Source organism: Panulirus ornatus, chromosome 46, assembly GCF_036320965.1.
Source record: "Panulirus ornatus isolate Po-2019 chromosome 46, ASM3632096v1, whole genome shotgun sequence".
Taxonomy (NCBI): domain Eukaryota; kingdom Metazoa; phylum Arthropoda; class Malacostraca; order Decapoda; family Palinuridae; genus Panulirus; species Panulirus ornatus.
In genome coordinates this window covers 10,542,648-10,566,813 of record NC_092269.1, presented here as the reverse complement: position 1 = coordinate 10,566,813, position 24,166 = coordinate 10,542,648, and the positions used below count along the sequence as shown (strand labels likewise).

At 42.4% G+C, this 24,166-nt stretch overlaps 1 protein-coding gene across 2 annotated transcripts in view; it reads right to left on the bottom strand.

Moving 5' to 3' along the window:
• The window catches only part of LOC139763134 (uncharacterized), a 286,157-nt gene extending 265,995 nt beyond the window's left edge, over window positions 1-20,162 (bottom strand). For both annotated transcript variants that reach the window (XM_071688829.1, XM_071688828.1), the window contains exon 1: window positions 18,828-20,162. In XM_071688829.1, coding sequence (XP_071544930.1) covers window positions 18,828-20,060 — 1,233 coding nt within the window. In that variant the 5' untranslated portion in view covers window positions 20,061-20,162. The remainder of the gene's footprint in view (window positions 1-18,827) is intronic.
• Between the last annotated feature and the right edge of the window lie 4,004 nt (window positions 20,163-24,166).

Genomic DNA, 24,166 nt, shown 5'->3' with positions numbered 1-24,166 from the left:
GAGATGAGGAGTGGAGGAGACATAATGAGTACTTTGTTGATTGTTATTATGGGGTTTTAGATTGGGGAGGTATGGGAAGTGAGAGTCATGGCAAGTGGTTTGGTGTAAAGAGAAGAGGTGGCGAAAGCCTTGACAAAATGAAATATGGTACATCTGCTGTAAAGGATGGGACCACAAATGAATTTCTTAAGAAAATGAGAAATTGTGTCACTCATCAGTTACTTAAGATTTTCAATGTGCCTGAGGATTGACATAATACCTGCATAGTGCCAATGTGTAAAGGCATGGGGGATAAAGGTGAATGTTTGAATTATTATAAGTTTGTTGAATGTGCCTGGTAAGTGGTATGGAAGAATGATGATAGAGAGTGTGGTGGTAGGCACAAAGCATCAAGCTGTGGCAGAACAATGTGGTTTCAGCTGTAATAGTGTCTGCTTTGAAGAATGTATGCAAGAAATACTTAGAGGAGCAGAAGGATTTGTTTGTGGCATTTATGGATCTAAGGGAAGCATGTGACAGGACTGACAGAGATGCTTTGCAAAGGGTGTAAAGAACATATGGCTTGGGTGGAAAATATCGTATGCAGCAAGGGTTTTTTATATATGGTGTAGGAGGAAAGCTATTAGAGGTAGTGAGGAGTTTTTATCAAGAGAGTAGGTCTTGTGTGCAAGTAGGTAGAGGAGAGCAAGACTGTTCCAGATGAAAATGGGTCAGTGGCAGGGTTGTGTGGTACTATGGCTGTTCAATCTTTTATGGATGGAGTGGTCAGGGAAGTGAATGCGAAGATTTTGGAGATGGGTAGGTCAGCTGTCAGGTAGGGGTGCTTTGGAGGTGAGTGATTTGTTATTTGCTGGTGGCAAATTCAAAAGAGACTGTAGTAGTTAATTTCTATGTTTAGGAGAGTCTGTGAAAGGGAAAAGTTGAGAGTATATGTCAATAAAAGCAAGATTATTAGGTTTAGCTCTGGCAAGAGACAGGTTAGTTGGGATGTGAGTCTAAATGGTGAAAACAAAGTGAAGTGTTTTAGATACCTCAAAGTGGACTTGGAAATAATGGAAACATGGGAGACAAGGTGAGACAAAGGGCACTTGAGGGAGTGAATGTTCTGAGAGCACTGATGAATTTGTGCAATAAGAGATCACTGTCCGGAAGGGTGAAAATGGACATATTTGAATGTATAATAGTCCTGAGAGTGTTGTTTGGATGTGAGGCATAGGCTATAAGTGAAAGGTACAGAAGAGGGCAATTGTGTTGGAAATAAAATGTCTGGGAACAATATGTGGAGTAACAAGAGTAGTTCAGGTAGGAAATGACAGAGTATGACAGAGGTATGGAAATAAGAAGAGTATGGTTGAGGGAACTAAGGTGATGTGTTGAAATGGTTTAGAAGTATGGAACAAATGAGTGAGGAGAGGTTGCCAAAAAGGATTTATGTGTCAAAGATAGATGGCATGAGGAGAAGAGGGAGACTAAACTGGAGCTGGAAAGATGGAGTGGAAAAGGTTTTGAGTGCTTAGTGCCTGAACATGAAGAAGGGCGGAAAGTATGAATGGGTTAGAGAGAATTAGTGATATGGTGTACAGAAGACTTCTAAAGTAGTATAGGTGAAGTTACAAGATAGAGATAAACTGTGCTAAAAATTGAAAGATGCAGAGACAGAATCATTTCAGGAAAAAGATATTTCAGATGAGGATGCCAGAGGGATGATTATGGATTTAATACAATGATGGTATTTTGTGTGGAGAGATGGGTGAATGGAGACTTTAATCTTAACTGATAAAAAAACTGAAGTACAAGGTGAAAAAGTGCAATCAAATACAAGTGGAAGTTCAAGTTTCACTCTTAACACCATAAAATGGGCAAGCAATATGAGGCTATAAGTGATTTAAGAGGCTGTATATAATGATTTACCCAATGGAATTGGGAGTGGAAATGATAGCAACAAACACTCATGCATACAACTTATCATCGCTGTATTTCTGTTGGTTTTGTTGTACAAAGGTTATGCCACAATTCTATCTTGTAATAAGATGTGTATATAAATACAAATAAAATACTGTGCTGTATCGCAATATAGTCGTATATAATCTGAAAGGTCACTGAAACTATATAAAGATCTTTGCCCTGATTCTGGAAGATTGTCTCTACCCTCAAAGCTCTGTCAAGAATAAAATTGCTCTACTGTCCCTTTAAGAAGTCAGGCCATTTAATGTCCCAGTATCATCCAAAACTTGGCTGACCAGGTACACTAATTGTATACTGTACTTGTCCAGTGAGTTCTTGAAAGTCTTACTATCTGCAAGTACAAAATATCTTATCATATATTACAGACTTTAGACATTCGCATCCTCAGTGCACAAGTTCAAAATGATGCAATGAAAATAAATTTGTGTAGCAACTTCTTTTACATCTACAGTCTGCACATATCATAATATTTCTCATACTTGCAGAGTGAGCGAATGAGACCATTTCTTTGTCTTTTTCTGGCGCAACCTCACTTATACAAGAAACTGTAGACAAGTATGGAAAAACTTGGTGGTGAAAAGTCCTGGACCCTGGATATTTACACTATTATATTTCTTCATTTTGTATGCAAAAGCACATTTGATTTAATGGTGTGATTTATGCCAATACAGACTAAAGTGGTAGCCAAATTCTAGAAAAACTGCCAGCACGGTTTAGAAAGTAACAGAATACACCCTCTCTAAAAATATCAAGTTTAAAAAAATCACACAGAATAGAGAAAATCTCTAGGAAAGGGGCAGGTGCTTATGTGTGGCTAGCACCAGCAAACCGTTATCTAAAGAGTATTCATTAAGCTCCATGTTAAAAACTTAGAGCAACCCAATCTAAAGTAACCTTAGATTCCGTTTCCCCCACACTGAAGAAGGATTCTTACAAGGTGTTTTCTAAATTGTTACAAATAAGACAAATCTACTCTGTTCAATCTGAAACCTTGCCAGTCACTGTGACCTGACACTGCAGGCAATCATATTGGCGGATGACATTTTAGGACAACCATGGACTAGTTTGTATGGCAACTTATATCCTTTTCTGATAGTTTTCTTTAAAAAGATGCCCCATTGCCAATACTGCAGCTCAGTTTTGATTTTCCTTGATGTACTGTACTCTAATGTATTGTCCCATATATCAGTTTATATAACTTTGAGACTGACGGGCTACCATCATTTACTATAAAAATTTAACTGTCCTGAAAATCACTGAAATATTAAAAATTATGCAACAATAATCATTATAATAATGCCTTCACCTATAAAACATAATGTACTAAATCAAGTCTTTATCATGCTGCTACACCAAGTGCATTTTCCATATAAAGGTACACTCCTCAATATTTGTATCAAGACATTCTTTGCCTAATTACAAAATTTTTACAAAAAATGGTAATTAATCTACAGAAAATATATCGTTACATGCAAAATTTAGAGGAAAGGTTCTTTTACACCATCATACAAAGTTGTACAAGTCTTGAAAAAATAAGAAAAAACCTTAAAGGGTACTAGAAAAGCCTAATTACCATACCATCTCCATCACTCACAACTCTTAAGAAAATGTGTAAGGCTTCTAATGATCTGCTGCATCAAAATGTGTAAGGCTTCTAATGATCTGCTGCATCAGAGCTGCTCTTGGAACATATTATACTCAAATTCTATGGTTTCCTCTAAATGTTTCATATGCTAGCTTTTGGTATTATCACAATGAATAGCAGATATATGATAATGATACTCATCACCACCATGATGCATATACATTTTTTTTTTTTTTTACTTTGTCGCTGTCTCCCGCGTTTGCGAGGTAGCGCAAGGAAACAGACGAAAGAAATGGCCCAACCCACCCCCATACACATGTATATACATACGTCCACACACGCAAATATACATACCTACACAGCTTTCCATGGTTTACCCCAGACGCTTCACATGCCTTGATTCAATCCACTGACAGCACGTCAACCCCGGTATACCACATCGCTCCAATTCACTCTATTCCTTGCCCTCCTTTCACCCTCCTGCATGTTCAGGCCCCGATCACACAAAATCTTTTTCACTCCATCTTTCCACCTCCAATTTGGTCTCCCTCTTCTCCTCGTTCCCTCCACCTCTGACACATATATCGTCTTGGTCAATCTTTCCTCACTCATTTTCTCCATGTGCCCAAACCATTTCAAAACACCCTCTTCTGCTCTCTCAACCATGCTCTTTTTATTTCCACACATCTCTCTTACCCTTACGTTACTTACTCGATCAAACCACCTCACACCACACATTGTCCTCAAACATCTCATTTCCAGCACATCCATCCTCCTGCGCACAACTCTATCCATAGCCCACGCCTCGCAACCATACAACATTGTTGGAACCACTATTCCTTCAAACATACCCATTTTTGCTTTCCGAGATAATGTTCTCGACTTCCACACATTCTTCAAGGCTCCCAGAATTTTCGCCCCCTCCCCCACCCTATGATCCACTTCCGCTTCCATTGTTCCATCCGCTGCCAGATCCACTCCCAGATATCTAAAACACTTCACTTCCTCCAGTTTTTCTCCATTCAAACTCACCTCCCAATTGACTTGACCCTCAACCCTACGGTACCTAATAACCTTGCTCTTATTCACATTTACTCTTAACTTTCTTCTTTCACACACTTTACCAAACTCAGTCACCAGCTTCTGCAGTTTCTCACATGAATCAGCCACCCGCACTGTATCATCAGCGAACAACAACTGACTCACTTCCCAAGCTCTCTCATCCCCAACAGACTTCATACTTGCCCCTCTTTCCATAACTCTTGCATTCACCTCCCTAACAACCCCATCCATAAACAAATTAAACAACCATGGAGACATCACACACCCCTGCCGCAAACCTACATTCACTGAGAAACAATCACTTTCCTCTCTTCCTACATGTACACATGCCTTACATCCTCGATAAAAACTTTTCACTGCTTCTAACATCTTGCCTCCCACACCATATATTCTTAATACCTTCCAAAGAGCATCTCTATCAACTCTATCATATGCCTTCTCCAGATCCATAAATGCTACATACAAATCCATTTGCTTTTCTAAGTATTTCTCACATACATTCTTCAAAGCAAACACCTGATCCACACATCCTCTACCACTTCTGAAACCACACTGCTCTTCCCCAATCTGATGCTCTGTACATGGATTGCGCAAAAGATGCTTGTGGCATGAGAAGAGTGGGAGGTGGGTTGATTAGAAAAGGTAGTGAGTGGTGGCATGAAGAAGTAAGAGTATTAGTGAAAGAGAAGAGAGAGGCATTTGGACGATTTTTGCAGGGAAAAAATGCAATTGAGTGGGAGATGTATAAAAGAAAGAGGTGTAAAAAAGGGCAAATGAGAGTTGGGGTGAGAGAGTATCATTAAATTTTAGGGAGAATAAAAAGATGTTCTGGAAGGAGGTAAATAAAGTGCGTAAGACAAGGGAGCAAATGGGAACTTCAGTGAAGGGCGCAAATGGGGAGGTGATAACAAGTAGTGGTGATGTGAGAAGGAGATGGAGTGAGTATTTTGAAGGTTTGTTGAATGTGTTTGATGATAGAGTGGCAGATATAGGGTGTTTTGGTCAAGGTGGTGTGCAAAGTGAGAGAGTTAGGGAAAATGATTTGGTAAATAGAGAAGAGGTAGTAAAAGCTTTGCGGAAGATGAAAGCCGGCAAGGCAGCAGGTTTGGATGGTATTGCAGTGGAATTTATTAAAAAAGGGGGTGACTGTATTGTTGACTGGTTGGTAAGGTTATTTAATGTATGTATGACTCATGGTGAGGTGCCTGAGGATTGGCGGAATGCGTGCATAGTGCCATTGTACAAAGGCAAAGGGGATAAGAGTGAGTGCTCAAATTACAGAGGTATAAGTTTGTTGAGTATTCCTGGTAAATTATATGGGAGGGTATTGATTGAGAGGGTGAAGGCATGTACATATACATATTTTATTTTATTTATCATACTTTGTCGCTGTTTCCCACGTTAGCGAGGTAGCGCAAGGAAACAGACGAAAGAATGGCCTAACCCACCCACAAACACATGTATATACATACACATCCACACACGCACACATACATACCTATACATCTCAACGTATACATATACACACACAGACATATACATATATACACATGTACATAATTCATACTGTGTGCCCTTATTCATTCCCGTCGCCACCCCGCCACACATGAATTAACAACCCCCTCTCCCCGCATGAGCGCAAGGTAGCACTAGGAAAAGACAACAAAGGCCACATTCATTCACACTCAGTCTCTAGCTATCACTTATAATGCACCGAAACCACAGCTCCCTTTCCACATCCAGGCCCCACAAAACTTTCCATGGTTTACCCCAGAAGCTTCACATGCCCTGGTTCAATCCACTGACAGCATGTCAACTCCAGTATACCACATCGTTCCAATTCACTCTATTCCTTGCACGCCTTTCACCCTCCTACATGTTCAGGCCCCGATCACTCAAAATCTTTTTCACTCCATCTTTCCACCTCCAATTTGGTCTCCCACTTCTCATTCCCTCCACCTCTGACACATATATCCTCTTGGTCAATCTTTCCTCATTCATTCTCTCCATGTGACCAAACCATTTCAAAACACCATCTTCTGCTCTCTCAACCACACTCTTTTTATTACCACACATCTCTCTTACCCTTTCATTACTTACTCGATCAAACACCTCACACCACATATTGTCCTCAAACATCTCATTTCCAGCACATCATCCACCTTCCTCTGCACAACTCTATCTATAGCCCATGCCTCGCAACCATATAACATTGTTGGAACCACTATTCCTTCAAACATACCCATTTTTACTTTCCAATATAAAGTTCTCGACTTCCGCAAATTTTTCAATGCTCCCAGAACTTTCGCCCCCTCCCCCACCCAATGATTCACTTCCACTTCCATGGTTCCATTCGCTGCAAAATCCACTCCCAGTTATCTAAAACACTTCACTTCCTCCAGTTTTTCTCCATTCAAACTTACCTCCCAATTGACTTGTCCCTCAACCCTACTGTACCTAATAACCTTGCTCTTATTCACATTTACTCTCAACTTTCTTCTTTCACACTCTTTACCAAACTCAGTCACCAGCTTCTGCAGTTTCTTACCTGAATCAGCCACCAGTGCTGTATCATCAGCAAACAACAACTGACTCACTTCTCAAGCTTTCTCATCCACAACACACCGCATACTTGCCTCTCTTTCCAAAACTCTTGCACTGATTGGTTCTCAGTGAATGTGGGTTTGCAGCAGGGGTGTGTGATGTCTCCATGGTTGTTTAATTTGTTTATGGATGGGGTTGTTAAGGAGGTAAATGCAAGAGTTTTGGAAAGAGGGGCAAGTATGCAGTCTGTTGTGAATGAGAGAGCTTGGGAAGTGAGTCAGTTGTTGTTCGCTGATGATACAGCGCTGGTGGCTGATTCGTGTGAGAAGCTGTAGAAGCTGGTGACTGAGCTTGGTAAAGTGTGTGAAAAAAGAAAGCTGAGAGTAAATGTGAATAAGAGCAAGGTTATTAGGTACAGTAGGTTTGAGGGAGAAGTCAATTGGGAGGTAAGTTTGAATGGAGAAAAGCTGGAGGAAGTGAAGTGTTTTAGATATCTGGGAGTGGATTTGGCAGCGGATTGATCCATGGAAGCAGAAGTGAATCATAGGGTGGGGGAGGGGCAAAAGGTTTGGGAGCGTTGAAGAATGTGTGGAAATCGAGAACATTATCTCAGAAAGCAAAAATGGGTATGTTTGAAGGAATAGTGGTTCCAACAATGTTATGTGGTTGCGAGGCGTGGGCTACAGATAGAGTTGTGCGGAGGAGGGTGTATGTGCTGGAAATGAGATGTTTGAGGTCAATATGTGGTGTGAGGTGATTTGATCAAGTAAGTACTAATAGGGTAAGAGAGATGAGTGGTAATAAAAAGAGTGGGATTGAGAGAACAGAAGGGGGTGTTTTGAAATGGTTTGGTCACATGGAGAGAATGAGTGAGGAAAGATTGACAAAGGGGATATATGTATCAGAGGTGGAGAGAACAAGGAGAAGTGGGAGACCAAATTGGAGGTGGAAAGATGGAGTGAAAAAGATTTTGAGTGAGCGAAGCCTGAACATGCAGGAGGGTGAAAGGCGTGCAAGGAATAGAGTGAATGGAACAATGTAGTATACCGGGGTTGACGTGCTGTTAATGGATTGAACTAGGGCATGTGAAGCGTCTGGGGTAAACCATGGAAAGTTCTGTAGGGACTGGATGTGGAAAGGGAGCAGTGGTTTTGGTGCATCATTAGATGACAGCTAGAGATTGAGTGTGAACGAATGTGGCCTTTGTTGTCTTTTCCTAGCGCTACCTCACGCACATTTGGGGGGGAGGGGGTCGTTATTTCATGTGTGGTAGGGTGGCGATGGGAATGAATAAGGGTAGACAGTATGAATTATGTACATGTGTATATATGTATATGTCTGTGTGTGTATATATATGTATACATTGAGATGTATAGGTATGTATATTTGCATGTGTGGATGTGCATGTATATACATGTGTATGTGGGTGGGTTGGGCCATTTCTTTCATCTGTTTCCTTGCGCTACCTCGCTAACGCGGGAGACAGCGACAAAGCAAAATAATAATAAGATTATATATCTTTCTTTCTTTCATACTATTTGCCATTTCCCAAGTTAGCAAGGTAGCGTTAAGAACAGAGGACTGGACCTTTGAGGGAATATCCTTACCTGGCCCCCTTCTCTGTTCCTTCTTTTGGAAAATAAAAAAAAAACAGAGGGGAGGATTTCCAGCCCCCCCGCTCCCTTCCCTCTTAGTCGCCTTCTACGACACGCAAGGAATACGTGGGAAGTATTCTTTCTCCCCTATCCCCAGCAACAAAGTATAATAAATTAAATAAATAAAAAATATATTTATTATACATCACTGTCTCCCGCGTTAGCGAGGCAGCGCAAGGAAAGACAAAAGAATGGCCCAACCCCTCCACATACCCATGCATATACATAAACGCCCACACACGCACATATACATACCTATACATTTCAACATATACATATATATACATACACAGACATATACATATATAGACATGTACATATTCGTACATGCTGCCTTCATTCATTTCTGCCGCTATCCCGCTGCACATGAAACGGCACCCCCCTCCCTCATGTGTGCACGAGGTAGCACTAGGAAAATACAAAAAAAAAAAAAAAAAGGCCATTTTCGTTCACACTCAGTCTCTATCTGTCATGTGTAATGCACCAAAACCACAGCTCCACTTCCATATCTAGGCCCCACAAAACTTTCCATGGTTTACCCCAAACGCTTCACATGCCCTGGTTCAATCCATTGGCAGCACGTCGACCCCGGTAAACCACATCGTTCCAAATTCACTCTATTCCTTGCACGCCTTTCACCCTCCTGTATGTTCAGGCCTCGATCGCTCAAAATCTTTTTCACTCCATACTTTCACCTCCAATTTGGTCTCCCACTTCTCATTCCCTCCACCTCTGACACATATATCCTCTTTGTCAATCTTTCCTCACTCATTCTCTCCATGTGACCAAACCATTTCAAAACACCCTCTTCTGCTCTCTCCACCACACTCTTTTTATTGCCACACATCTGTCTTACCCTTTGATTATTTACTCAATCAAGCCACCTTACACCACATATTGTCCTCAAACATTTCATTTCCAACACATCCACCCTCCTCCGTACAACCCTATCTATAGTCCACGCCTTGCAACCAAATGACATTGTTGGAACCACTATTCCTTCAAACATACCCATTTTTGCTTTCCAAGATAACGTTCTTGCCTTCCACACATTCTTCAACGCTCCCAGAACCTTTGCCCCCTCTCCCACTGTGACTCACTTATGCTTCCATGGTTCCATCCACTGCAAAATCCACTCCCAGATATCTAAAACACTTCACTTCCTCCACTTTTTCTCCATTCAGACCTACCTTCCAATTAACCTGGCCTTCAACCTAACTGAACCTAATAACCTTGCTCTTATTCACATTTACTCTCAGCTTTCTTCTTTCACACACATATTTTTTTTTCATACATATTCGCCATTACCCGCGCTGGCGAGGTAGCACTAAGAACAGAGGACTGAGCCTTTTGAGGGAATATCATCACTTGGCCCCCTCCCTTCTCTGTTCCTTCTTTTGGAAACTTAAAAGTGAGAGGGGAGGATTTCCAGACCCCCGCTCCCTCCCCTTTTAGTCACCTTTTACGACACGCAGGGAATATGTGGGAAATATTCTTTTTCCCCTCTATTTATGTATATATATATGTATATTTCTTTTTCTTTCAAACTATTCGCCATTTCCCGCATTAGCGAGGTAACATTAAGAACAGAGGACTGGGCCTTTGAGGGAATATCCTCACCTGGCCCCCTTCTCTGTTCCTTCTTTTGGAAAATTGAAAAAAAAACGAGATGGGAGGATTTCCAGCCCCCCGCTCCCTCCCCTTTTAGTCGCCTTCTACCTACGTGGGAAGTATTCTTTCTCCCCTATCCCCAGGGAGATATATGAATATTTTTTTTCTTTTTGTCGCTGTCTCCCGCGTCTGCGAGGTAGCGCAAGGAAACACGCGAAAGAAATGGCCCAACCCACCCCCATATACATGTATATACATACACGTCCACACACGCAAATATACATACCTACACAGCTTTCCATGGTTTACCCCAGACGCTTCACATGCCCTGATTCAATCCACTGACAGCACGTCAACCCCGGTATACCACATCGATCCAATTCACTCTATTCCTTGCCCTCCTTTCACCCTCCTGCATGTTTAGGCCCCGATCACACAAAATCTTTTTCACTCCATCTTTCCACCTCCAATTTGGTCTCCCACTTCTCCTCGTTCCCTCCACCTCCGACACATATATCCTCTTGGTCAATCTTTCCTCACTCATTCTCTCCATGTGCCCAAACCATTTCAAAACACCCTCTTCTGCTCTCTCAACCACGCTCTTTTTATTTCCACACATCTCTCTTACCCTTACGTAAGGGATATATATATATATATTGGTTGTTTAATTTGTTTATGGATGGGGTTGTTAGGGAGGTAAATGCAAGAGTTTTGGAAAGAGGGGCAAGTATGAAGTCTGTTGGGGATGAGAGAGCTTGGGAAGTGATAAAGTTGGTGTTCGCTGGTGAGACAGCGCTGGTGGCTGATTCATGTGAGAAACTGCAGAAGCTGGTGACTGAGATTGGTAAAGTGTGTGGAAGAAGAAAGTTAAGAGTAAATGTGAATAAGAGCAAGGTTATTTGGTACAGTAGGGTTGAGGGTCAAGTCAATTGGGAGGTGAGTTTGAATGGAGAAAAACTGGAGGAAGTGAAGTGTTTTAGATATCTGGGAGTGGATCTGGCAGCGGATGGAACCATGGAAGCGGAAGTGGATCATAGGGTGGGGGAGGGGGCGAAAATTCTGGGGGCCTTGAAGAATGTGTGGAAGTCGAGAACATTATCTTGGAAAGCAAAAATGGGTATGTTTGAAGGAATAGTGGTTCCAACAATGTTGTATGGTTGCGAGGCGTGGGCTATGGATAGAGTTGTGCGCAGGAGGATGGATGTGCTGGAAATGAGATGTTTGAGGACAATGTGTGGTGTGAGGTGGTTTGATCGAGTGAGTAACATAAGGGTAAGAGAGATGTGTGGAAATAAAAAGAGCGTGGTTGAGAGAGCAGAAGAGGGTGTTTTGAAGTGGTTTGGGCACATGGAGAGAATGAGTGAGGAAAGATTGACCAAGAGGATATATGTGTCGGAGGTCGAGGGAACGAGGAGAAGAGGGAGACCAAATTGGAGGTGGAAAGATGGAGTGAAAAAGATTTTGTGTGATCGGGGCCTGAACATGCAGGAGGGTGAAAGGAGGGCAAGGAATAGAGTGAATTGGAGCGATGTGGTATACCGGGGTTGACGTGCTGTCAGTGGATTGAATCAAGGCATGTGAAGCGTCTGGGGTAAACCATGGAAAGCTGTGTAGGTATGTATATTTGCGTGTGTGGACGTATGTATATACATGTGTATGGGGGGGATGGGTTGGGCCATTTCTTTCGTCTGTTTCCTTGCGCTACCTCGCAAACGCGGGAGACAGCGACAAAGAATAATAAATATAAAAAAACAAAGTAAAAAAATATATATATATATATATATATATATATATATATATATATATATTTTTTTTTTTTTTTTTTTTCAAACTATTCGCCATTTCCCGCGTTAGCGAGGTAGCGTTAAGAACTGAGGACTGGGCCATTGAGGGAATATCCTCACCTGGCCCCCTTCTCTGTTCCTTCTTTTGGAAAATTAAAAAAAAATTGAGAGGGGAGGATTTCCAGCCCCCCGCTCCCTCCCCTTTTAGTCGCCTTCTACGACACGCAGGGAATACGTGGGAAGTATTCTTTCTCCCCTATTCCCAGGGATATATATATATATATATATATATATATATATATATATATATATATATATATATATATATATATATTTTTGCTTTGTCGCTGTCTCCCGCGTTTGCGAGGTAGCGCAAGGAAACAGACGAAAGAAATGGCCCAACCCACCCCCATACACATGTATATACATACGTCCACACACGCAAAATATACATACCTACATAGCTTTCCATGGTTTACCCCAGACGCTTCACATGCCCCGATTCAATCCACTGACAGCACGTCAACCCCGGTATACCACATCGCTCCAATTCACTCTATTCCTTGCCCTCCTTTCACCCTCCTGCATGTTCAGGCCCCGATCACACAAAATCTTTTTCACTCCATCTTTCCACCTCCAATTTGGTCTCCCTCTTCTCCTCGTTCCCTCCACCTCCGACACATATATCCTCTTGGTCAATCTTTCCTCACTCATTCTCTCCATGTGCCCAAACCATTTCAAAACACCCTCTTCTGCTCTCTCAACCACGCTCTTTTTATTTCCACACATCTCTCTTACCCTTACGTTACTTACTCGATCAAACCACCTCACACCACACATTGTCCTCAAACATCTCATTTCCAGCACATCCATCCTCCTGCGCACAACTCTATCCATAGCCCACGCCTCGCAACCATACAACATTGTTGGAACCACTATTCCTTCAAACATACTCATTTTTGCTTTCCAAGATAATGTTCTCGACTTCCACACATTCTTCAAGGCTCCCAGAATTTTCGCCCCCTCCCCCACCCTATGATCCACTTCCGCTTCCATGGTTCCATCCGCTGCCAGATCCACTCCCAGATATCTAAAACACTTCACTTCCTCCAGTTTTTCTCCATTCAAACTCACCTCCCAATTGACTTGACCCTCAACCCTACTGTACCTAATAACCTTGCTCTTATTCATATATATATATATATATATATATATATATATATATATATATATAAAAGAGAGAATGTTGGGGTGAAGAGAGTGGTTAGAGTAAGTGAGCTTGGGAAGGAGACTTGTGTGAGGAAGTACCAGGAGAGACTGAGTATAGAATGGAAAAAGGTGAGAACAAAGGAGGTAAGGGGAGTGGGGGAGGAATGGGATGTATTTAGGGAAGCAGTGATGGCTTGCGCAAAAGATGCTTGTGGCATGAGAAGCGTGGGAGGTGGGTTGATTAGAAAAGGTAGTGAGTGGTGGGACGAAGAAGTAAGATTATTAGTGAAAGAGAAGAGAGAGGCATTTGAACGATTTTTGCAGGGAAAAAATGCAAATGAGTGGGAGAGGTATAAAAGAAAGAGGCAGGTCAAGAGAAAGGTGCAAGAGGTGAAAAAGAGGGCATATGAGAGTTGGGGTGAGAGAGTATCATTAAATTTCAAGGAGAATAAAAAGATGTTTTGGAAGGAGGTAAATAAAGTGCGTAAGACAAGGGAGCAAATGGGAACTTCAGTGAAGGGGGCAAATGGGGAGGTGATAACAAGTAGTGGTGATGTGAGTAGGAGATGGAGTGAGTATTTTGAAGGTTTGTTGAATGTGTTTGATGATAGAGTGGCAGATATAGGGTGTTTTGGTCAAGGTGGTGTGCAAAGTGAGAGGGTTAGGGAAAATGATTTGGTAAATAGAGAAGAGGTAGTAAAAGCTTTACGGAAGATGAAAGCCGGCAAAGCAGCAGGTTTGGATGGTATTGCAGTGGAATTTATTAAAAAAGGGGGTGACTGTATTGTTGACTGGTTGGTAAGGTTATTTAATGTATGTATGACTCATGGTGAGGTGCCTGAGGATTGGCGGAATGCGTGCATAGTGCCATTGTACAAAGGCAAAGGGGATAAGAGTGAGTGCTCAAATTACACAGGTATAAGTTTGTTGAGTATTCCTGGTAAATTATATGGGAGGGTATTGATTGAGAGGGTGAGGGCATGTACAGAGCATCAGATTGGGGAAGAGCAGTGTGGTTTCAGAAGTGGTAGAGGATGTGTGGATCAGGTGTTTGCTTTGAAGAATGTATGTGAGAAATACTTAGAAAAGCAAATGGATTTGTATGTAGCATTTATGGATCTGGAGAAGGCATATGATAGAGTTGATAGAGATGCTCTGTGGAAGGTATTAAGAATATATGGTGTGAGAGGAAATTTGTTAGAAGCAGTGAAAAGTTTTTATCGAGGATGTAAGGCATGTGTACATGTAGGAAGAGAGGAAAGTGATTGGTTCTCAGTGAATGTAGGTTTGCGGCAGGGGTGTGTGATGTCTCCATGGTTATTTAATTTGTTTATGGATGGGGTTGTTAGGGAGGTAAATGCAAGAGTTTTGGAAAGAGGGGCAAGTATGAAGTCTGTTGGGGATGAGAGAGCTTGGGAAGTGAGTCAGTTGTTGTTCGCTGATGACACAGCGCTGGTGGCTGATTCATGTGAGAAACTGCAGAAGCTGGTGACTGAGTTTGGTAAAGTGTGTGGAAGAAGAAAGTTAAGAGTAAATGTGAATAAGAGCAAGGTTATTAGGTACAGTAGGGTTTAGGGTCAAGTCAATTGGGAGGTGAGTTTGAATGGAGAAAAACTGGAGGAAGTGAAGTGTTTTAGATATCTGGGAGTGGATCTGGTAGCGGATGGAACCATGGAAGCAGAAGTGGATCATAGGGTGGGGGAGGGGGCGAAAATTCTGGGGGCCTTGAAGAATGTGTGGAAGTCGAGAACATTATCTCGGAAATCAAAAATGGGTATGTTTGAAGGAATAGTGGTTCCAACAATGTTGTATGGTTGCGAGGCGTGGGCTATGGATAGAGTTGTGCGCAGGAGGACGGATGTGCTGGAAATGAGATGTTTGAGGACAATGTGTGGTGTGAGGTGGTTTGATCGAGTGAGTAACGTAAGGGTGAGAGATATGTGTGGAAATAAAAAGAGCGTGGTTGAGAGAGCAGAAGAGGGTGTTTTGAAGTGGTTTGGGCACATGGAGAGGATGAGTGAGGAAAGATTGACCAAGAGGATATATGTGTTGGAGGTGGAGGGAACAAGAAGAGGGAGACCAAATTGGAGGTGGAAAGATGGAGTGAAAAAGATTTTGTGTGATCGGGGCCTGAACATGCAGGAGGGCGAAAGGAAGGCAAGGAATAGAGTGAATTGGAGCGATGTGGTATACCGGGGCTGACGTGCTGTCAGTGGATTGAATCAAGGCATGTGAAGCATCTGGGGTAAACCATGGAAAGCTGTGTAGGTATGTATATTTGCGTGTGTGGATGTATGTATATACATGTGTATGGGGGGGGGGGTTGGGCCATTTCTTTCGTCTGTTTCCTTGCGCTACCTCGCAAACGCGGGAGACAGCGACAAAGTATAAAAAAAAAAAAAAAAAAAAAAAAAAAGATTCATGGTGAGGTGCCTGAGGATTGGCGGAATGCTTGCATAGTGCCATTGTACAAAGGCAAAGGGGATAAGAGTGAGTGCTCAAATTACAGAGGTATAAGTTTGTTGAGTATTCCTGGTAAATTATATGGGAGGGTATTGATTGAGAGGGTGAAGGCATGTACAGAGCATCAGATTGGGGAAGAGCGGTGTGGTTTCAGAAGTGGCAGAGGATGTGTGGATCAGGTGTTTGCTTTGAAGAATGTATGTGAGAAATACTTAGAAAAGGAAATGGATTTGTATGTAGCATTTATGGATCTGGAGAAGGCATATGATAGAGTTGATAGAGATGCTCTGTGGAAGGTATTAAGAATATATGGTGTGGGAGGAAAGTTGTTAGAAGCAGTGAAAAGTTTTTATCGAGGATGTAAGGCATGTGTACATGTAGGAAGAGAGGAAAGTGATTTGTTCTCAGTGAATGTAGGTTTGCGGCAGGGGTGTGTGATGTCTCCATGGTTGTTTAATTTGTTTATGGATGGGGTTGTTAGGGAGGTAAATGCAAGAGTTTTGGAAAGAGGGGCAAGTATGAAGTCTGTTGTGGATGAGAGAGCTTGGGAAGTGAGTCAGTTGTTGTTCGCTGATGATACAGCGCTGGTGGCTGATTCATGTGAGAAACTGCAGAAGCTGGTGACTGAGTTTGGAAAAGTGTGTGGAAGAAGAAAGTTAAGAGTAAATGTGAATAAGAGCAAGGTTATTAGGTACAGTAGGGTTGAGGGTCAAGTCAATTGGGAGGTGAGTTTGAATGGAGAAAAACTGGAGGAAGTGAAGTGTTTTAGATATCTGGGAGTGGATCTGGCAGCGGACGGAACCATGGAAGTGGAAGTGGATCATAGGGTGGGGGAGGGGGCGAAAATCCTGGGGGCCTTGAAGAATGTGTGGAAGTCGAGAACATTATCTCGGAAAGCAAAAATCTGTATGTTTGAAGGAATAGTGGTTCCAACAATGTTGTATGGTTGCGAGGTGTGGGCTATGGATAGAGTTGTGCGCAGGAGGATGGATGTGCTGGAAATGAGATGTTTGAGGACAATGTGTGGTGTGAGGTGGTTTGATCGAGTGAGTAACGTAAGGGTAAGAGAGATGTGTGGAAATAAAAAGAGCGTGGTCGAGAGAGCAGAAGAGGGTGTTTTGAAGTGGTTTGGGCACATGGAGAGGATGAGTGAGGAAAGATTGACCAAGAGGATATATGTGTCGGAGGTGGAGGGAACAAGGAGAAGAGGGAGACCAAATTGGAGGTGGAAAGATGGAGTGAAAAAGATTTTGTGTGATCGGGGCCTGAACATGCAGGAGGGTGAAAGGAGGGCAAGGAATAGAGTGAATTGGAGCGATGTGGTATACCGGGGTTGACGTCCTGTCAGTGGATTGAAGCAAGGCATGTGAAGCGTCTGGGGTAAACCATGGAAAGTACATATGTATGTGTCTGTGTGTATATATATGTGTACATTGAGATGTGTGGGTATGTATATTTGCGTGTGTGGACGTGTATGTATATACATGTGTATGGGGGTGGGTTGGGCCATTTTTTTTGTCTGTTTCCTTGCGCTACCTTGCAAACGCGGGAGACAGCGACAATGCAAAATAATTATAAATAAATAGTAATAAATAATAATATATATAATATAAATAAACACAACAGTAGCATAAGAAAAAGATCCTTCCAATACAAACCCACCTCACAGTGCTTTGAATTACACCAAACTACCTTTATCTCTGATGCCTGTTCCCTTCGTGAATGCCCTCAAGGGGTGACCATAGCAAAAGAGTCTCATAAATGATGAACTACAGTGTCACTTCTTAGCCTTAAGTGCCTCACCCTTAACAGGCCACTGGCAGAGGGCAACTCTAGCACAGTGTTTGCAGAAGCTCCAGAAAAATGGTCCAACCAACTACTACTACCTAATGTGTCTACCTAATGTACCTACCTAGGGCTTGACACATCGTTACCTCTGGTACTGCCAAGTAGTTGTGACTGGCTTCCTGAGCATTGCAAGAGCTCCAGAAAAGACTCCTGTGACAGGAAGGTATAGTGTGTGTGAGTGTATACACACACACACACACATATATCATACAAACCTCCAACAGCCAGGATCGAACCCGGGACCCCTGTGCAAGAGGCAGGCAGGGGTCCCAGGCTCGATCCTGGCTGTTGGAGGTTTGTATGTTCTATGAAGGTGCGTGTTCATATGCACTTTATTCGTACACACATATATATATATACATGTATATATATATATATATATATATATATATATATATATATATATATATATATATATATATATATATATATTACTGGGCTCCACCTGTAAGAGATTACACAAATGAAAAGTCAACTCTGGCGATGCTGTATCAGTGGGTGCACAGTCTTGTCCCAAAACTTCTCACCCCAAAGAAGTCTACACTTCCCTGCTACTAACTCTTCCGAATAGTTCACCCACATCCCCCAACCCTTCAGATTTGTTAACTCTCTTCTGCCACACCCAACCAAGTTTTCCAATATGTAGTGTGGCCATGTACTGTAACTGCCTTCTGAAAGAAGTACTGGGTACCACCATGATTCTCATAGAAATTGGTCCTGGCATAATTATAAATAATAAGAAAATATACATAATTTTTTTTACATTTACCCCAGAGTCTTTCTAAAGTCTCCTGCAGCCAAGGCTGTGCTACTTCCAGAAGCTGGGAAATATTGACTTCCTTTGAGCCAGAAGTCTTTGACGAGACTTTACTCATGCAAGCAGAGGCAGTGTCCATGAAGCTGGCTATGTCTTTCTGCAGGATCATAAATACACATGCAATATATTTTATCTGCTTCCTCATACATGCATGCAATTCTGGAACTTTATCCCTGCTCCTTTATGGAGCTTTGCATAAGAGCTTTTTTTTTATATAAACCTTAAGCAATATGTGAATACAAATACCCATATCTTACTAATGTGTAACAGTTTGTCAAACTTACCGGAAACTGAAGCAGATCACGAGGGAAGCCGCCATCATCCACCCCTGTAATCTCGAAGGAGGGTGGGTGCGGGAAAGGTCCCTTCCCTGGATAGCTGGTAGAACGTCGAAACTTGTTCATCACCATGGAAGAAGTATTGGGTAGGTTTGAGTTTTTGCGTGGCACTGAGGACATTCCACCTAGGTTGTGACCGAGAGGATTCATGCCTGCCATGCCACCCCTGCCTCGTGTTGACCACGAGCTCATCCCAGGTAGCGATGGGGCACCAGGTGCAGTGCCAGGCCCACCTCCCGGTCCCCCAGCAGAATTACCCTGAGGCGAAGGCCCAGGGGACCACGCACTACCCTGCGAGCCAAGCCCAGATGACCAAGAGGAGGAATACTTGTTGGGCAGGAAGGGGGCTTGTGGTCCTGGGGTGGGCCCTAAAGACTGAGGTCTTGCCTGGCCTGGAAAGTTGGGTGCTGCCTGCTGCATATTCCTACGTTGTTGGGGGTTTTGGGGTCCTGTCGGCCCAAGTCCCAGCTGTGGCCCAAGATTAGCACTGAACAATGCTGATGGACCACCAGAGCCTGGTCCACCTGGATTACTCGGCCCTAAGCCATGGAATGCCAGTGACCCATTGATGGTTGGCATACCCGAATGTAAAAGTGCGTCATCCACGGACGGAGGTGACCAGAGGGAAGCCACAGAGGAGGCCAACGAGGCTGGCAAAGCTGTGGGCTCAACTAGGCCTCCCCCACCGCCAGGCCCACCCACCACTCCCGATCCTGGTCCACCTCCTGCTGCAGCAGCAGCTGCTGCCGCTGCAGCGGCGGCTGCGGCGGCCGCAGCTGCCGTAGGTACTCCCCCTGAGCCTGGAGGACCTAATACGGATGGCCCTGGTGTGCTGCCTGACCCTAGTGGCCCTGGTACGGTGCCGGGCGCGCTGCTCCCCACCGGAGGAACTGTCGACTCCCCCTTCACACCTGTTTTGGTATCCTCGTCGTTATTCGTGTGTTGCTGTTGCTGCTGTTGCTGGTCATCAGAACCGTCGACCCCGCCAGTGGCCATACCCTGCGGCTTGACGCCTCCTCCCTGTTCAACGAGGCAGTCATCTTGCATTTTGCTTGTGGAGTTGCTGCCCCCGTCTGTTGCACTGGAGTAGAACACGCTTGAAGTCGACGTGTTTATTACGTAAGTTTCCGTACTAATGGAACTTACGGACGACGCGTTGTTGTATTTAAAATCCCCCATGTATGACTTTCTGTTTTCATGAACTAGTATATACACTCATGGGGGTTCAACGTTCACAGGAGCTATCTCACATCTGCCTCTCGTCCCCTACGAACGCAACTTCTCGAGTGAGGTTCCAATAATATCGAATATGCGCAGAAACTGCAGACGATGCTATTCTATGTGCAACAAATTTATTGTTGAATACTATAGATATTACAGTGATTTTAGTAATAAATGAATACGACTAAAAAACTTTCTATCAGTGTTTTTACTATTCAGTTTAAGTGTAAATTCTGCATAATCTATGTTCACAAGAGCTTGCTTTTTGAGCGAAATCTAGAGGAATTCGTGATCGCAGCAGAATTATCGTTATTTGCAACCCTTTAAGCTGTTTTATTTCGTTGATATTGTGCACTGGTTTACTTCGTTATAAATTCGTTACTATATCAATATCAAAACGTTGCATAGTTTTTTCTTGTATCCTCAAAAAGTATGAAAATCGATACCCAGCCGGGTTGATAGTCGATGCTCAGCTGTTCGCCTCGCCATCAGCTGACGAGCCACAACACTCCCAACTGGGGGGTTTTAAGGGGGGGGTCAAGGCTGAAGAGGAGTTCGACTAGTGATTAAATAGTCTTTAGAAAACTGAAAATTCATTGTTGTTCAGATAATAATTTATGCCAATAAATCCCCCTTTTATCGACAGATAATTTAGCACATATTTCTTTAAATGATAACCTCAAAACCCTAACCAGAAAATTCTCAGAATCTTTCATCTATATATTGGTAACTTTCTGGACGGGTTCACGGGCGTAATTGATGCCAATGTTACGATGAACTTCCATATTGTTTCGTAAAATCCACCACAATTATTCAGTTATGCAATTAATTTTTATCGCCATAGTTAAACATAACGAATCAAAAAATTCTACAAGAACTTAATAACCAAAAATCATGGTTACCTGTTTGTTATATAAGGACTGGTCTGTATAACAGTTTTCTTGATATGAATTTGTTTCCACTGAATTCCAGTTGGACGTCAGAGGCCAATCAACCCGACTTAACCCTCTCGCACTTTCACATACGTCACATGACCGGTGTAAAGTTATAATTATAAGATAGATAATTATATCACTTCATACTGTAATTCTAATTTCATTTATGTAGGGCGGAAACCATGCAGGCGTGTTATCTCGGCTGAAAGTGAAGCAATTTCCCAACACTTAACGTTATCCAGTCCTATTTTCGAAAAATCGGTGAGTGGTATTACAGTTCCATAGTGATAAACCGCATGGGAAAATATTTGATGATATATAAAACAAGTAATGCACTAGGCATGCAATAAGCAGCATCTGCCTCCCAACCCGAAGCATTCGGTTTCATATTCATTAATTGACATTGGCATAATACGGATTCTGGGGCCAACACTCTCCTCCCCTCCCCCCTTGGCAGAACTTTGAAAATTACAATGAACCCATTTATTATATATATATATATATATATATATATATATATATATATATATATATATATATATATATATATATTATCCCTGGGGATAGGGGATTAAGAATACTTCCCACGTATTCCCTGCGTGTCGTAGAAGGCGACTAAAAGGGGAGGGAGCGGGGGGCTGGAAATCCTCCCCTCTCGGTTTTTTTTTTTCAATTTTCCAAAAGAAGGAACAGAGAATTGGGCCAGGTGAGGGTATTCCCTCAAAGGCCCAGTCCTCTGTTCTTAACGCTACTTCGCTAATGCGGGAAATGGCGAATAGTTTGAAAGAAAAGAGAAAGATATATATATATATATATATATATATATATATATATATATATATATATATATATATATATATATATATATATATATATATCATGCATATTCGCCATTTCCTTCATTAGCGAGATAGCGTTAAAACAGAGGACTGAGCCTTAGAGGGAAAATCCTCATTTGGCTCCCTTCTCTGTTCCTTCTTTTGGCAAATTAGATTGTAGGGGTTTTTCACAATTCCAGTTTTTGGGTGATTTCAACAAACAAGGAAAATCAGGGCCCTCAGACTCTCCAGACCTGGGTTGATTTCAGGAGAGTTGGATGCCATCATTATCAGGGCCCCCTAAACCGTTGGGTTTTAGGATAATTTCAGGAGAGTCGGATTCACTACTTCTCAGGACCCACACCCAGGCTGCCGGATCCTGAAAATAATGTAAAGATAATCAGTTTTTCTCATTTTCAGGCCCTTGAATTATAGTACCCTAAGACCAGGATTCCCCCATCCACCCAACCCAACGCCTTCATAAGCCATTGTTCCCTGGCCAGGAGGTGCTGTATTGTATATATAAATGAAGTTTGCAATAAATCATTCGTCTATCATCACACAAACGTGGGACTCCCCCAGTGTAGAACTCTCCCATGTACTGTTCATGCAGATGATTACAAGTAGTGAGCACGGAAACTTTGAGTGTAGGTATGAAAATGAACCAAAATTATTCAACAACTGTAACAGATGTAAGATGAAGATTCATGTTAAGGTACTAAGTATAGATAAAAGGCAAATCTCTTGAGGATGAAAAAGATGAAGTTTGAAGTAGGTTAAGTTTTAATGAAATTTCAGTTCGCATGTTTGGAAGATCACAATGATGAATAATGTATGTGGATTCATAGCACCAGTGGGTCCAGTGAGGAATACCTGGTGAAGTCTTCGGCAGGATGTCTTCTGCCCCCACAGCCTGTGCTGGACCCAGTCTGTGGGGGCTGGGTCGTTGGTCGACCAAGCAGTTGAAGGCTGTAGCCGGGAGGCGCACACAGTAGACCCCCATTAGAGAAAATAAGTGTAAAGAGAGAAGAAATAATGCGTAAATTAGATAAGAGGAAAGTGTCTAGACCAGAGGAGATATCCTGCTGAGTGATGCAGGAATGTGCAGAGGGATTTAATGTTCTGTTGTGGATCATCTTTGAACGTCCTCGCTCAGAGGGAGAGCTACCAAAGGTGTCCCAACAAGCACATAATACCATCATGCGAGAGAGGAAAGAGAGGTGAACCACCACACCACGGACCCGTGTCCATGACATGTGTGGTCTGTAAACCATGAGAAGGATTTGAAAATGGAAGAAGTGGGTAGACCATCTGGAGAAGTGTGATCCTCTGGCTGACAAATAGGTTGGTCTCAAACCTGGAAAATCATGTTTCACAAATTTACCAAGTGTTTATCACGGGGTATCAGAGGTAACCTTAAAGAGGGAAGGGTGTTTGACTCCACAGATCACAGGGTATCAGAGGTAACCTTGAGATGGAAGGGTGTTTAACTGTATAGATCTGACCTTGAGAAGGCACTTGATCACATATCCCATTATAGATTATCATGGACGTTGGTTCATACTGGAGGCATTCATGGAAACCTGTTCTGCTGGGTGTAGGATTTCTTGTATCATGGGAAAATGAGGTGGGTGATCAGAGGCAAGTCTTCAGGCTGGAGAGATGTGACCGCTGGAGTACCTCAAGGAACAGTACTGCCTCATCCAATAATGTTCTCGCGTTTAAGTGGTATACTTGACTGTCAGTTTGGTAGTGATGTGCATATGTTTGCAGATGATGTTCAGATTATGTGGCCAATCAAAGATAGACTATCAGGTGCAGAACTTCAAATCATAAACCATGAATGGACCTAGGAGCGGGGAATGGAATTCAGTGCCAATAAAAGCCATATAATCGAATTTGGTGAACGTATTAGAAGATCCAGATTTAAGTATAAGGTGGGTAATCGAGTTCTGAATAGAGTGAAGAAAGATCTGGGCATAATCATAAATTCTAAGGTATAGCAAGAAGATCATACTAATGATAAGGTTAGATATGTACAGATTATTGGCCAGTATGAAGGTATAGCCGTTATATTGATAGATATATGATGGTAAAAGTTACCTTCATAATATTAACTCTGGAATGTGGTTCAGTTGCTTGGAAGCAAGACTTAGAGTAAAAAAAAAAAGAAAAGAGACAGGAAAAGTATAAAGAGCCGCTGGTTGGGCTTTTACTTTAAAAAGAATTAAAGGTTAAAGGGATACAAAATAAACTAAGTCTGACAACTTTAGGAGAACGAAGTACACAAGCTGATATGATTATGCTGTTG